This window comes from Rhinoraja longicauda, chromosome 1, assembly GCF_053455715.1.
Source record: "Rhinoraja longicauda isolate Sanriku21f chromosome 1, sRhiLon1.1, whole genome shotgun sequence".
Classification (NCBI taxonomy): domain Eukaryota; kingdom Metazoa; phylum Chordata; class Chondrichthyes; order Rajiformes; family Arhynchobatidae; genus Rhinoraja; species Rhinoraja longicauda.
The window spans coordinates 80,281,785-80,295,143 of record NC_135953.1 but is presented as its reverse complement, the minus strand read 5'-3'; the positions used below and the strand labels follow the sequence as shown (position 1 = coordinate 80,295,143).

General features: G+C 39.0%; 1 protein-coding gene across 1 annotated transcript in view; it reads left to right on the top strand.

Annotated features, from left to right (window-relative positions):
- ncapg (non-SMC condensin I complex, subunit G) overlaps window positions 1–13,359 on the top strand; it is a 44,491-nt gene that overhangs the window by 25,477 nt on the left and 5,655 nt on the right. Inside the window, exons 14-19 of the mRNA XM_078410854.1 lie at window positions 3,394–3,513; window positions 5,107–5,346; window positions 7,199–7,380; window positions 9,430–9,604; window positions 10,996–11,163; window positions 11,792–11,915. Coding sequence (XP_078266980.1) covers window positions 3,394–3,513; window positions 5,107–5,346; window positions 7,199–7,380; window positions 9,430–9,604; window positions 10,996–11,163; window positions 11,792–11,915 — 1,009 coding nt within the window. The remainder of the gene's footprint in view (window positions 1–3,393; window positions 3,514–5,106; window positions 5,347–7,198; window positions 7,381–9,429; window positions 9,605–10,995; window positions 11,164–11,791; window positions 11,916–13,359) is intronic.

Sequence of the window (13,359 nt, the reverse complement as noted above, 5' to 3'; positions counted from 1 at the left end):
AACTTTGAATTTCTGATAGGCTTCAAACTTGTTTTCTAATTTGGGATTTAGTTAAGTACGAGCCGGGCGTGGATCCATTGGGCACAAATGCCTGCTGGGTCCAAACTTCTCCTGCGGGCCCGGCAACCCTCCTCCAACTGACAACCCACGGACCCGCTGCTGGCCGGGGAATCTCCCCTAGGGCCAGGGGTGGGCGAGGGGGGAGAGGAAACGGGAGCGGGAGCCATGGCGTCCAGAGCGACCCATGGACCCGTTGGGTGCAAATCTCTCCTGCAGTGGCAGCTCAAGGGTGACAGCAGTTGCTTTGAGCGGGAAGAAACCCCAGCGGACAACCAGCGCGCTTTGAGCGCACTGGCGGATCCGGCGGTCACCTTACATAAGTATTAGATCAACAGGCCCCAAGTGCGTAGGCGCGATCCTGTTGGGTTCCGATTGTGACGCAAGATGTTGTTTGCACCATCGCACAGTTGAAATATCGTGAGTCAAAGCATCGTAAGTCGGGTAGCATCTGTATTAGATCATATATATATGCTTAAATCAGTTCTATCCCAAAAACTTACAATTCAGTTAGGACTAATTAAGTTTCTTTTGCATCTCTTGAAATTTGGGTATTGCTAGCAAGTTCAACATTTAATACTTATTCCTTATACTATCAAGAAAGTGATCACGAGCTGAGAGGGAAGTGGCTCTCTTTATCCTAGATGTTTTTGGATGCTTATTCAACCAAGCTTCTAACATAAATCCATAAATAGTGGAAATAAATTAATGGACTATCAGAATGAATTTGATGCAGATTAATTGAGCACCAAAATAATGGTGCTATTTAGCCATGTTCTCATCAATCTGCTTTACACCAGAGTGGTTCCCGAGGTTCTTCCACAAACAATGGATCTAATCTGTTGTAAATAGTGCAGGACCACTAGATTCAGTGATGTCAGAACCCAACACGAATAGGGTAGGGGATGGAAATACAAGAGTTTTACTCAACAGTTCTGAGTGAATGGACTACCATGACCTCTCAAAGTCATCTCCATCTCAGAAGCTGATTTGCATCCAATTTGAATAGATGAGTGCACGAGAAACAACAAAGACTCAGGTCATTAAACCCCCTAGTTGTGGTTCTGGAGAACAGTGTTTTATAAATTTGGTATCTATCTACAAACTAAAATAGGAACAAATACTGGAAACATTCAGCAGGTCTGGCACCATCAGGATCGAAGACCCTTAATTAGCACATCCACTCTACAGTATTCTGTTGTAACTACAACATTGACATCAATATTCCAAAAAGAAAAATTTGTTAACTTGTGTTGTGTTCACAAAATGCAAGACTAATGCAGAGTAGCCAATGACTGCCATCTCAGTTTGCTCTGTTATTTAAATGATGGAAGATGATGAAGGTGGTGTTAATGAGTTAATATTACATACCAGTTTAAGTTCTGAGCAGTTATCATGGGTGACTTTAATCTACATATAGATTGTGCCAACCAAATTGGTAGCAGCACTGAGGAGGAGGATTTCCTGGAATGGATATGAGATGGTTTTTTAAACCAATATGTAGAAGAACCGACTAGAGGACCGGCCATCCTAGACTGGGTATTGTGTAATGAGGAAGGATTAGTTAGCGATCTTGTTGTGCAAAGCCTCTTGGGCAACAGTGACCATAATATGGTGGAATTCTGCATTAGGATGGAAAGTGACACAGTTAATTCAGAAACTAGGGTCCTGAACTTAAAGAAAGGAGACTTTGAAGATATGAAATGGGAATTGGCTAGGATAGACGGGCATATTACACATAAATGGTTGACGGTGGAGATGCAATGGCAGAGATTTAAAGACCGCATGGATGAACTCCAAAAATTGTTCATCCCTGTCTGGCGAAGGCGGCTCAACTGTGGCTAATGAGGAAAATCAAGGATAGTGTTAAATCCAAGGAAAATATTAGCCAGAGGACTGGGAGAAATTTAGAACTCAACAGAGGAGGACAAAGGGGTTAATTAAGAGGGAGGAGAAATGCGCATGAAAGAATGCCTGCGGGCAATATAAAAACTGACTAAAAGCTTCTTTTGATATGTAATAAGGAAAAGATTGGTGAAGACAAATGTAGGTCCCTTACATTCAAAGACAGGTGAATTTATAATGGAACACAGAAATGGCAAACAGTTAAACAAGTACTTTGGTTCTGTCTTCCTCAGTGAAGACAGAACCAATCTCCCTGAAATACTAGGGGACCGAGGATCTTGTGGGAGGGAGGAGCTGAAGGGAGTCCACATTAGTCATGAAATGGTGTTTGGTAAACTTGGGACTGAAGGCAGATAAATCCCCATTGCCTGATGGTCTGCATCCCAGAGTACTCGAGGAGGTGGCCCTAGAAATCATAGACGCAAAACAATTGACATTGTGGTAAAGGAACAGGCAAAGTTTTTTTTTGAAGAGTTCTGTATTCTCTTCTGATAAATATTTGTTGCATAGCTAACACAATGAAAGAAAAATACACAAATTATTGTTTATTTAGATAAGTCACTTTATCTAAGATAAATCTAACAGACAGGACGACTGTTATTAATGTGTAGGAAAGAACAGCAGAAGCTGGTTTATACCAAAGATAGACACAAAATACTGGAGTAACTCAGCGGGACAGGCAGCTTCTCCGGAGAGAAGGAATGGGTGACTTTTTGGGTCGAGACCCTTCTTCAAACTGGGTCAGGGGAGAGGGAAACAAGATATGGAAGGATACAAAGAACATGTAAGGTGTGACAAGAACAGATCAAAGCAGACTATGCTCAAGGAAATGTACAATGGTTCATTGTTGGATGAAGGGAAGGAGACAACGAGGCATACAATCAGTTAAATTAATCAGGACAACAGTGAAACTAGTAGGAGAACTAGGGTGGGGGAGGGATGGAGAGAGTTATTAATGTTAACCTAAGGAATTTAATCCAAAACCATAGCAAAACCTCCCAAATTTGACTAAATTTGCAATGAGAAGCAGCTGTGTCTGCGGTGTGGCACGGCACATTAATAGGGGAATACCACTCCATATTGTAATTATAATTGCGTTGGGTCTTTGGAAGTGGGGAGGGTGTGGGTGGCGGCACAGGCACAGAACAATTGTTGCTGACAAATAGCTTAAATTTGCTGTGGCTCTCAATTTTCGGAAATATTTAAGAGATGTGCACACTGGTAAGTTGATTGGCCATTGTACATTGACCCCAGTGTATAGGTGGATGGTAGATTGTATGTGATTGTGCCAATTCTGCTATTTTTGCTGTATCAGTAATTTAAATGCCAGCTAACTAAATACTTGCAGACAAGTTGCATTGTTGTAATATTATTTAGTAAAACTATTTCACAACTTTTTTTCTACCCTCCAATATGCTTCTTTACTTTTAGATACTACCAAGTATTGCAAATGTTAATCCTGCTGTAAGAAATTTGGCAGTCTTATGTTTGGGTTCATCAGCATTGCACAACAAAGATTTAGCAATTCAACATCTGCCACTGTTATTGCAGGTAATTTATGGACTGGTCTATATTTGAGTAAATCTTTCATTTCAGTACTTGATTGTGAATTCCTGAATTTATTGTTTTGTATAGATTACCAGGATGGTGTCGTCTAGATGAAAATTGTGGGAGGGAAATGTTGAGGGCAAAACCATAAAAGGATGGGCAGAATGTCTTGTTCCGGTCATTTCCTTAAATGTTCTTAATCATGTGATTGGCTCTGAGTCTTTTTGTTTTTATTTTACTCTTCTTTGATCTCTACTTTCCTATCCTTTGCATTTCTTTATTACTCTTTCCATCATTTTTATTGGGAACAGCCAGGCATCTTTGCAAAACATAATTTGTTTCCGACATTTATTATAGATTAAGTAGAAAAGAGCATAGCAGATGACTGCAGAGTTTACATATTTTAAAACTTTTGAATTTAATTTACATTGATGAAATATAAGTTTATTGAACACAAATGTTGTAATCCTGAGAGGCCAGTAAATGCGAAATCCAAGGAGCCACTGGCTTCAGCAATCCAAGAAATCAGCTGGAAAAGTCTGAATGAAAACTGGAATTCACAGCAGTATTAGCAAGATCCTGAGTTTGCTTGATAAGATTAAACATGGACAGCTTGTACAGAAAAGCTGATATATTCACTTTCAACTGCTACATTGTGACATGGTTTTCATGTCTGCTAGAATTGTTTGCCTCTCTCAAGCTGAAAGGTTGAGAATTCCAAATGATCCTTGACTTTGCGTGTGGGCTTTTTGCTACGTATGTTAACAAAAAAACAAGCATTTTGATTCAATTTATGCATGCTTTGTGGGCTGCCTCGACTATGGTTTTCCTTTCCTTTGGTGTAGCCATTCCTCCAGAGACTCATTACATACTGATTTTGCCTCTATGCTAAAATTCTTAATTAAGTTTGTTAGTAACTAATTTAGTGTACAGTGAAGGATTGTAAATCATAAAAAGTTATAGGATATAAGAAAGACTTGGTATAAGGATACAGACATTGTCAAGATTTTCAGCATCTCCCTCTCATTCCACAAACTCCCCCAACTCACCTTAATGCATATGCTGAGCGATGACCTCTCCAAGGGACTAATTGTGATACAACTAACGTTTGTGCACATGTGGAGGGCTCTGTGAACTTCAGCTAATACAGAACAACTTGCCCCCCTTTTGCCACAGTTCTGTTGCAATACTGGAAAACTACCAAGCCCTTGTTCTCATTGTTGTATCCTCAGAACAGAATGAATTCAGAATACCTGTCAGAATTCAATGTAGCCATGGTGCAACTTTCCGTTTAAAAGATGCAATCTGACTTTAAGCAGTGGAAATTAGCGTTAACTTTAACTGGTCATTGCCAGTCGAAACATTGAGCTGCTGCTGAGCTACTAAGCTATTAACAAGTGCAGGAGCATAGATTGAAAGGAGCAATCATATAGTTCGACAGGTAACATGAAATTGGTGTGCTATTTGCAAAAGAAATAATCGGAACAGATTAATTGTGCATTCTGCCCTTGTGATTGTTCCTGGGTAACTACTCAGTTTGCTATAGTGATCTACTCCTGTTTGATTAAACCCATATAGTTTCCTTGTATATCATAGATTTCTCAACTTGATGAGGCCAGGGTGAAAATCAGTGCATTGCAAGCAGTTTTTGACATTCTGCAAGTATTTGGAATTGAGGTTTTCAAACCCGGTCATGACAAATCGCAAGATATGCAAAATGAGGACATTGGTAATGAAACTGATAAATCAACGGCTGAAGAACTAACAGAATCTGCTGTTGAAACAGACACCGTTAACAGTATCCTTAAACTGCTCCTAGGATACTTAAACAGCGAGGTAAGGATTACCAGCGACTTTTGAAATTGCATTTGGGAACTTGTGATGGTAAAGGACAAAGATCATGGGAAAGTACATTTTAAAATATGCACATGTAAGGTAATTTGATGTGCACCATTTCTACCATAATATTTTTAAGAATAAGAAATGAGAAATAAGAATAAGAAGGCTTCTTTACCATTCAGTAAGATGTGGCTAACTTTTCCGACCTGAAATTCACTTTCCTGTGTGTAAACCTAATCTCATAATCTATTACAGTTTCTGATTGATATGCAGAGCTAAATCGGTTATTGAATTCAAAATATTTACAATCCTCTTTTTTAAAAAGAAATGTCCATGTGCCTTCCATGCTGTATCTCTAAACTAAACTCATCTTTTCTTCTCCCTCCCAGAATAAGGATGCTTCATCTTGCCCTCCTCTTCCTCCTTACCAGATTCTGCATTTAATGAATCATCCTCTGTAATTTCCAACCTCTCCACCGATACCATTGCCAGAAGTATATTTCCCTACCCTCTTTCAGCATTTCATACGGGATTCACCTTGCCGTTATTTAATCCACTTCTCAATCTTCACTCCCCTTCTTGGGATGTTATCTCAAGCAAATCCTGCCTGTCATCCAAGGATATGAACACTCCTTTCAGATGAAATATTGATTTAACTTGTACAGCTACAAATTCACATTGCATTCATTTCTCACAATGTAAAAGTGTGTACCTTCAATTTGAACCAGCATCTGCAGTTATTTTCCTACACATGTGAAATGATATGCTCACTTGACAGAACACCTCCATTCAGAGTCATAGAGTGACCATGATTTTTCTGTCGCCTTTCACTTTTCTCCATTCTGCTCCCACTTCTGCTTTTGGGCTTCGACGCTTCCGGTAAAGCTCAATGTAAATTTGAGGAAAAGTATTTTGTGTTGCAACTTGACACAATACAACCTTCAGGACTCAACAAATGAATTTGGCACTTTTGGATAAACAGCTATTCTTATCTTGTCCCTCATCTTTTCGGCACTCAGTTTTCCTCCTTTCAGGCATATTTTCACCATCCTTTTTGAGCTAGCGCCATCACCATGTGTATCACTGACTCTCCTAATTTCCACCCCATCACAAAACTTACTCTTTGTTCTCTCTGCCACACACTTTTTTCTATGAAAATTGTTTGATTCTAACCTTCCCAGTTTTGACAAAAGATCATTGATCTGAAACCTGTTTTTCACTTTAACTGCTCCCTGAACTTGCTGTTTCTGGCATTTTCTGTTTTTAAGATTTCTATCATCTGCAACATTTTGCTTTTGGATTCATTGATATAGTTTCTTGTTTTCTTTTTATCCTTCCCCTCCCCCCCTCCCTTCCAATCTCTTGAATAATGACATTACATTTGCTATCTTCCAATTTGCTTGGATTGGTCCATAATCTAAGGAATTTCTTTTAATTATTCACTGAGTCTGCAACTAACTACTTTTCCAATTCTTGGGTATAAACTATCTTGGGGATTAACAGATTTTTAGTCTCTCTACTTCAGTTCTGTCTTGTTTAATGATACAAATTATTTCAACTTGTTAAACAAATATGTTCTCATCATAATCGCTGCCACCGGGATCAATGAACAACTCCCACCGGTTTTTGTTTGCACCCTGTTGTCTTTTCCCCCCAATTCTCTTGTTTATACTTCAATAATTTATATCATTCCTTACATCTGTCCTTCATTATCATATCTGCCCCCATTTTTAAAGCATTTTGTCAATCCTTTCTAAATGTTAAGTATCCTCTCTTTCATCTCTCCATACTCTTCCCTACTTTCTTTTCCTTAATGTTCCAGGTGACAGAATTACTTGTTTTTATTTAGATAACAGAACTGAAGACTGTAGCTGCTGAAGGATTTGCTAAACTGCTTTTTTCTGGAAGACTTTCCAGTCCCAAGCTCCTTACCCGGCTTATTTTGTTGTGGTATAACCCTGTGACTGAAGATGACACCTTCCTTCGACATTGCCTAGGAGTTTTCTTTCCTTTGTATGCATTTACCAACAGGTTTGTAATTTATTTGCTGCTTCAAACATGTTTTCAGGTGAAAAATTTGGAATTGAAAATTTTAGAATTTCAGTAAAATTGAAAACTGAAGTTATACTGAAAATTAAATGTAAAACATTGTATATTAGTACAAGGAACCAGAGCATTAATAGAATCAGCCTTAAAAGTGGTTATTATTGCATTATATAAAGAAAGGTGTATTACTGACGGCACTGGGTATGCCAGGAACCTGATCCGAATCAAGCATTGAATTACACCACAGCTCGGTGTGAAGCAGTGTGTGAGGACTGGTCTTGGGTGGGGTATGGACACTCAATGCTGAGATGTAGGGCTTGATTGCACTCTGATCAGTGTAGTGAGTGTGGCCATTCTTGGGGATTAACAACGCCGTTTCTATGTTCAGAGGTCGTCTCTATCATTTGCTGCCCCCTCTTTTTTTTTGTTTAAGCTAAAAATGCCCTGCCCAGCTAAGAGATTTGTTTCATGGTAACATGCTCAAATTAGAGTGGTAGACAACAGCTTCCATCACAGGGGGCAAATGATGCATTGGCCTTCATAGCAAGAGGACATGAGTAATGAGGCAAGGACTCATGGCTACAATCATACAGGGCTTTGATGAGACTTCACCTAGAGTATAGTGTGAAGTTTTGGTCTCCTTACTAAAAAAGGGATATACTTTCCATAGTGAGTCCAGTGAAAATTCACAAGCAATGGTGGGACTTACAGATAAAGAGCGAATAAGTTGACAGGATTTGTATTCAGTACAACTTGGAAGAGAGGAGACCAAATTGAAACTTGGAAAGTCCTCACAGGGCTACAGAATACGGACAGGATATTTTTCCAGCCTGGTTATCTGGATTGAAAGGTCATGATCTCTGGGCAAAAGATTCAGGACAGAAATGAGAAATTACTGCACACGTTGATGAATCTAATTCACCATCACACAAGTCTATAGAGGCAAAGTTGCTGAATATTTTTAATAAGGATAAATTAATAAGTATAAAAGGCATCAGGGTGTTTGGGGGAGAAAATGGGAACAGAGTACCGAGACAGATGGTCAGTCATGATCACATTGCATTGGAGAACAGTCTCAAAGGGCAGAATGGCATATCCTTTATGTTTTACCATTTCCTGCCTTAACTGGCACCCATGTGTACAGCACTAGACATCTGAGTCAGAAGGCTGTGGATTCAATCCCCACGACAAACACCAGCAAAGAGCTAACATTGAGGCTAGCTCGCTTTTTTACTGTCAGAGATGTCATCTATGAGATAGACACACGCTGGAGTAATTCAGCGGGTCAGGCAGCATCTCTGGAGAAAAGGAATAAATGATGTTTCGAATTGAGACCCTTTTGTCACCTGTGAGAAGTGACGTTGGAGTATGTCTACTATACTGGTGGATACAAAATATCAGTTTTGATTGATATCTGGTATCTGATATTTAGCCATCATCAGCCTCACAAAACATGTGATTGAAAACCTCATCATTACATTGACGTTTATAGAAGCCTGTCATCCACAAGCTATGCAGTATTATTCTTCAACAATGATTTGAGTGTAGCAGTACTAATGACTTAAACGTCATTAAGAATTAATGGCTCTTACCCAATATTACATGTCTTTTTTCATGGTTCTTTCATGGTGAGATTAATTTGTGATTAGGTCTTTTGTTAATTCACTGATTTTTGGAGTTGGACAAGGAAAAGGTTGAAAGGGAAAATGATAGGTAGAAACTTTTGGATTTCTGCGTTTGACTCTACACTTACTGTGGAAGTTGTTTTCATATATGGTTAACTTCAGTGAATGTTAATCTTCAAAATTATATGATATGAATCATTAACTGTTTTAATCTCCACAGATACTGCTTGTTATGTTGAGGGTTTATGGCACTGTTTTTATTTTGGATTTCCAGAGTCCATTTTGAAATTGCTCTTTATTAAATTACTTTGCTGTAGCAACTACTTTTAAAGTGAAATCTTGAAGCAAATATTGATCCATAAAATAAATAAAGTTTATATTTAATATTTTGCAAAAAATTTTCTCTTAGGAAAAATCAAGAATGTTATCAGGAAGCTTTCTTACCTACTTTGAGGACCCTGTTCTATGCACCAGCTTCTTCTCCTTTAGCTGAAATTAATCCCCTTAATGTGGCAGAGCTTTTTGTGGATATGTCCCATGTCAGTGCAACTAATTCGCTGAACAAAAAAAATGAGGACTCTCAGGTATGCAGCACTAATAACTTTACATAAATAGGCAATATCTTTCATTGACATAGTTGCTTTGGATTTAAGGAAACAGATACTTGGCAAAGTGAAGTCTGCATGTGTAATATAACAGCTGGCGAGCCTAATGTTTGGTATTTTGAGGATTAAAAGTGTGGTGCAAGTGACTTAGGAAGGAGGATTTTTAAATTGGGAAATGCAGAAAAAAATTGTCTATATGGATATTGACAATAGACAATAGGTGCAGGAGGAGGCCATTCGGCCCTTCGAGCCAGCACTGCCATTCAATGTGATCATGGCTGATCATTCTCAATCAGTACCCCGTTCCTGCCTTCTCCCTATACCCCCTGACTCCGCTATCCTTAAGAGCTCTATCCAGCTCTCTCTTGAATGTATTCAGAGAATTGGCCTTCACTGCCTTCTGAGGCAGAGAATTCCACAGATTCACAACTCTCTGACTGAAAAAGTTTTTCCTCATCTCAGTTCTAAATGGCCTACCCCTTATTCTTAAACTGTGGCCCCTTGTTCTGGACTCCCCCAACATTGGGAACATGTTTCCTGCCTCTAACGTGTCCAACCCCTTAATAATCTTATACGTTTCGATAAGATCTCCTCTCATCCTTCTAAATTCCAGTGTATACAAGCCTAGTCGCTCCAGTCTTTCAACATATGATTCCGGGAATTAACCCAGTAAACCTACGCTGCACGCCCTCAATAGCAAGAATATCCTTCCTCAAATTTGGAGACCAAAACTGCACACAGTACTCCAGGTGCGGTCTCACTAGGGCCCTGTACAACTGCAGAAGGACCTCTTTGCTCCTATACTCAACGCCTCTTGTTATGAAGGCCAACATTCCATTGGCTTTCTTTTCTGCCTGCTGTACCCGCATGCTTCCTTTCAGTGACTGATGCTCTAGGACACCCAGATCTCGTTGTATGTCCCCTGTTCCTAACTTGACACCATTCAGATAATACTCTGCCTTCCTATTCTTACCACCAAAGTGGATAACCTCACACTTATCCACATTAAACTGCATCTGCCATGCATCCGCCCACTCACACAACCTGTCCAAGTCACCCTGCAACCTCATAGCATATTGGTATGAAGAGGTTAGAAATGGCTTTAACCGTTGAGATCACCTGACAAGTGATGCACCTGGAAATGTATGTCAAAACGATCTGACAAGATCTTTCTTGTGTGTCTACAAATGTTCTGGAGGGAATCACAGATAGAACAAGGATTGTTAAATTGCGATTTAAAATAAACTTAAAGTTACTTCCATTATTCTTTTGCATGTAATAAGCATTAGTCTGGGAATCTAAATGAGAGCTCTGTGAAATCTTCATTGATGTATCTTGCATTACGACCTAAACATGTCCTATTTATGTAGGAACTTACAATTCACGACAACTTGGCTGTGAAGATCTGCAATGAAATATTGAAGGATCCAGATTCTCCTGATATTCGGATATTGGTCAAAATTCTGGGGTTGCTTGAACTCTCTCCAGGGCCGTCACCATCGGCAGAGCATCTGCATGTTCTCCTGGCTGACATTAAGGTTATGTTTGTGACTTTTTGCATGTTTTTATTGGAAAGAAATAGATTGCTTTGTGTTTATTAGAATTTGAATTTGTTGACTTTAATTTGAACATTGAAAGTAAAGTAAGGTTCTTTGTTTTGCAAGGTAAAGAAATAGTCAAGTTATTTAATAAAGTAACATGGGTTATCCCTGCAACAGCATTGTAGACAGTCGTTCAGCTCCTTCTGGCCCATGCCAGCTTCTAGTGGAGCAATACTATTAGTCATATTTTCTTCATTATCTCTAGTTTTCTTTCACAGATGCACATCAGTTTGATTCTTTGAATGTTTTTGCCTGCAACTGCAAACCACTACCATCTAATGTCAATATTTGGCCCAGAATATTTTAAGATAATATGGTAAAATTATCTATCAGAAGTTGTGCCTCCCATGACACTTATAGAGATGTTTTATGAACTAAAGTCCAGCACAAATGTTGTTAAAGCTGGGTTTGTTTAAAACTACATTTTGCATTATTAAAATTTGATGAATATGCTAGAAGTAATTTTAATGTATTTTAATGATATAATTTTGAATATGAAAGTACAGGAATTACTTTTTCAGATACAAATTTGGAATTAAATACTTCTATGCTGATATTCCTGTAGGAAATGAAAAACAAAGTAAATCAGCGCGTCATTGAGAAAATTATGAGTCGCCTAAATGGAGGATTACAAGAGAGTGAGAAGTGTAACGATGACAACACAATGGACAAAACAGAAATTGACAATGGTATGGGCTGCTCCATCATTATTAAATCCGATCTTTAAAAACATGTGAATTAGGAGCAGGAGGAGGCCACTCATAGCCCCTTAACCTTGCTATGCCATTTCATAAAATCACAGCTGAACTAACTAACTTAAACTTTGCATTCTTTCTACTCATGGAAACCTGTCACCCACTAGCTTACTAAGTACCTATATACCCTACCTTAAACTGTTCAAAAACCCTTGATCAGACATGTTAAGCCATTGTGCCAATATCCTTAGTGGTTCTTGTCTTGCTCTCTCTTCCCACTGTTGTTTGACTACATATGAAATTATAAGACATAGGAATAAGCTAGTCAGTCCTTCAAAACTGTTCTGCTTGTGTGTGGTAAGATAATAATATTAATTAGTATTGGCCGATCACTGAAATATTAATAATGATGTGTGGATGCATGTAGAATTATAGAAACGTTCAGTACAGAGTTGGGTCTTTTGGGCAACCACATCCATGCCAACCATGATGCATGTCTACGCTGATTCCATTTACTCGCATTAGATCCATTTTTCTCTCCACCTTTCCTAGCCAAGTACCTGTCCAAATGGCTTTTAAACATCGTATTTGTGTCTGACTCCACTACCTCCTCTGGCAGCTTGTTCTAGATATATTTTTTCCCTTCTCATCTCAAACCTGTGCCCTCTAGTTCTAGATTTTACTGCCCTGGGGGGAGAAAATTCTAACTCTCTATCCTATCTATGCCCCTCAAATTTTATGAAGCTCTATATGATCACCCTTCAGCTATTTACAATCCAGGGAGAATAAACCTCAATTTATGACCTGGGTGGGACATCTCCCTGAAAGGGCACACCACCAAACTCAGGAACAGCTTTTCCCCCCGCTGTTATCAGGCTTGTGAATAGTCCTTCCAAAAGTTAGGGTACTATCTGATTCAACTCTACCCCATTGCAAACATTGGGGATTGTCTATGGAACTGATGCATTACAATGCTGAGAACTATGTGCACCACTCTATATCGTCCCCTTTGCTCTACTTCCTGTACTTAAGTTTGACCTGATTGTATGTATAGTATAGTCTGATCTGATTGGGTAGCATGCAAAATAAACTTAGCACTCTACATCGGTACATGTGACAATAATAAACCAAAACTTATCTAATTTCTCTTTATTACAACTGCTCTCTATTCCTGGCAACGTCCTGGTGAATCTCTTCTATACTCTATTGCTACCACACCCTTGCTCTCAAGTGCAATCTTAACAGTGTTTGGTACAGCTGCAATATAACATCCCAACTATTAATAGAAATGTCTTAGCCTACAAAGATAAGCATATCAAATGCCCTTTTCACTGCACTATCAACCTGTGTTGCCACTTGCATGGAACTATGGATTTGCACCCCAAAGTTTCCCAGCCTATTTAACCAAACAGAATTTTTCTCCAGAAGTGCATTACCT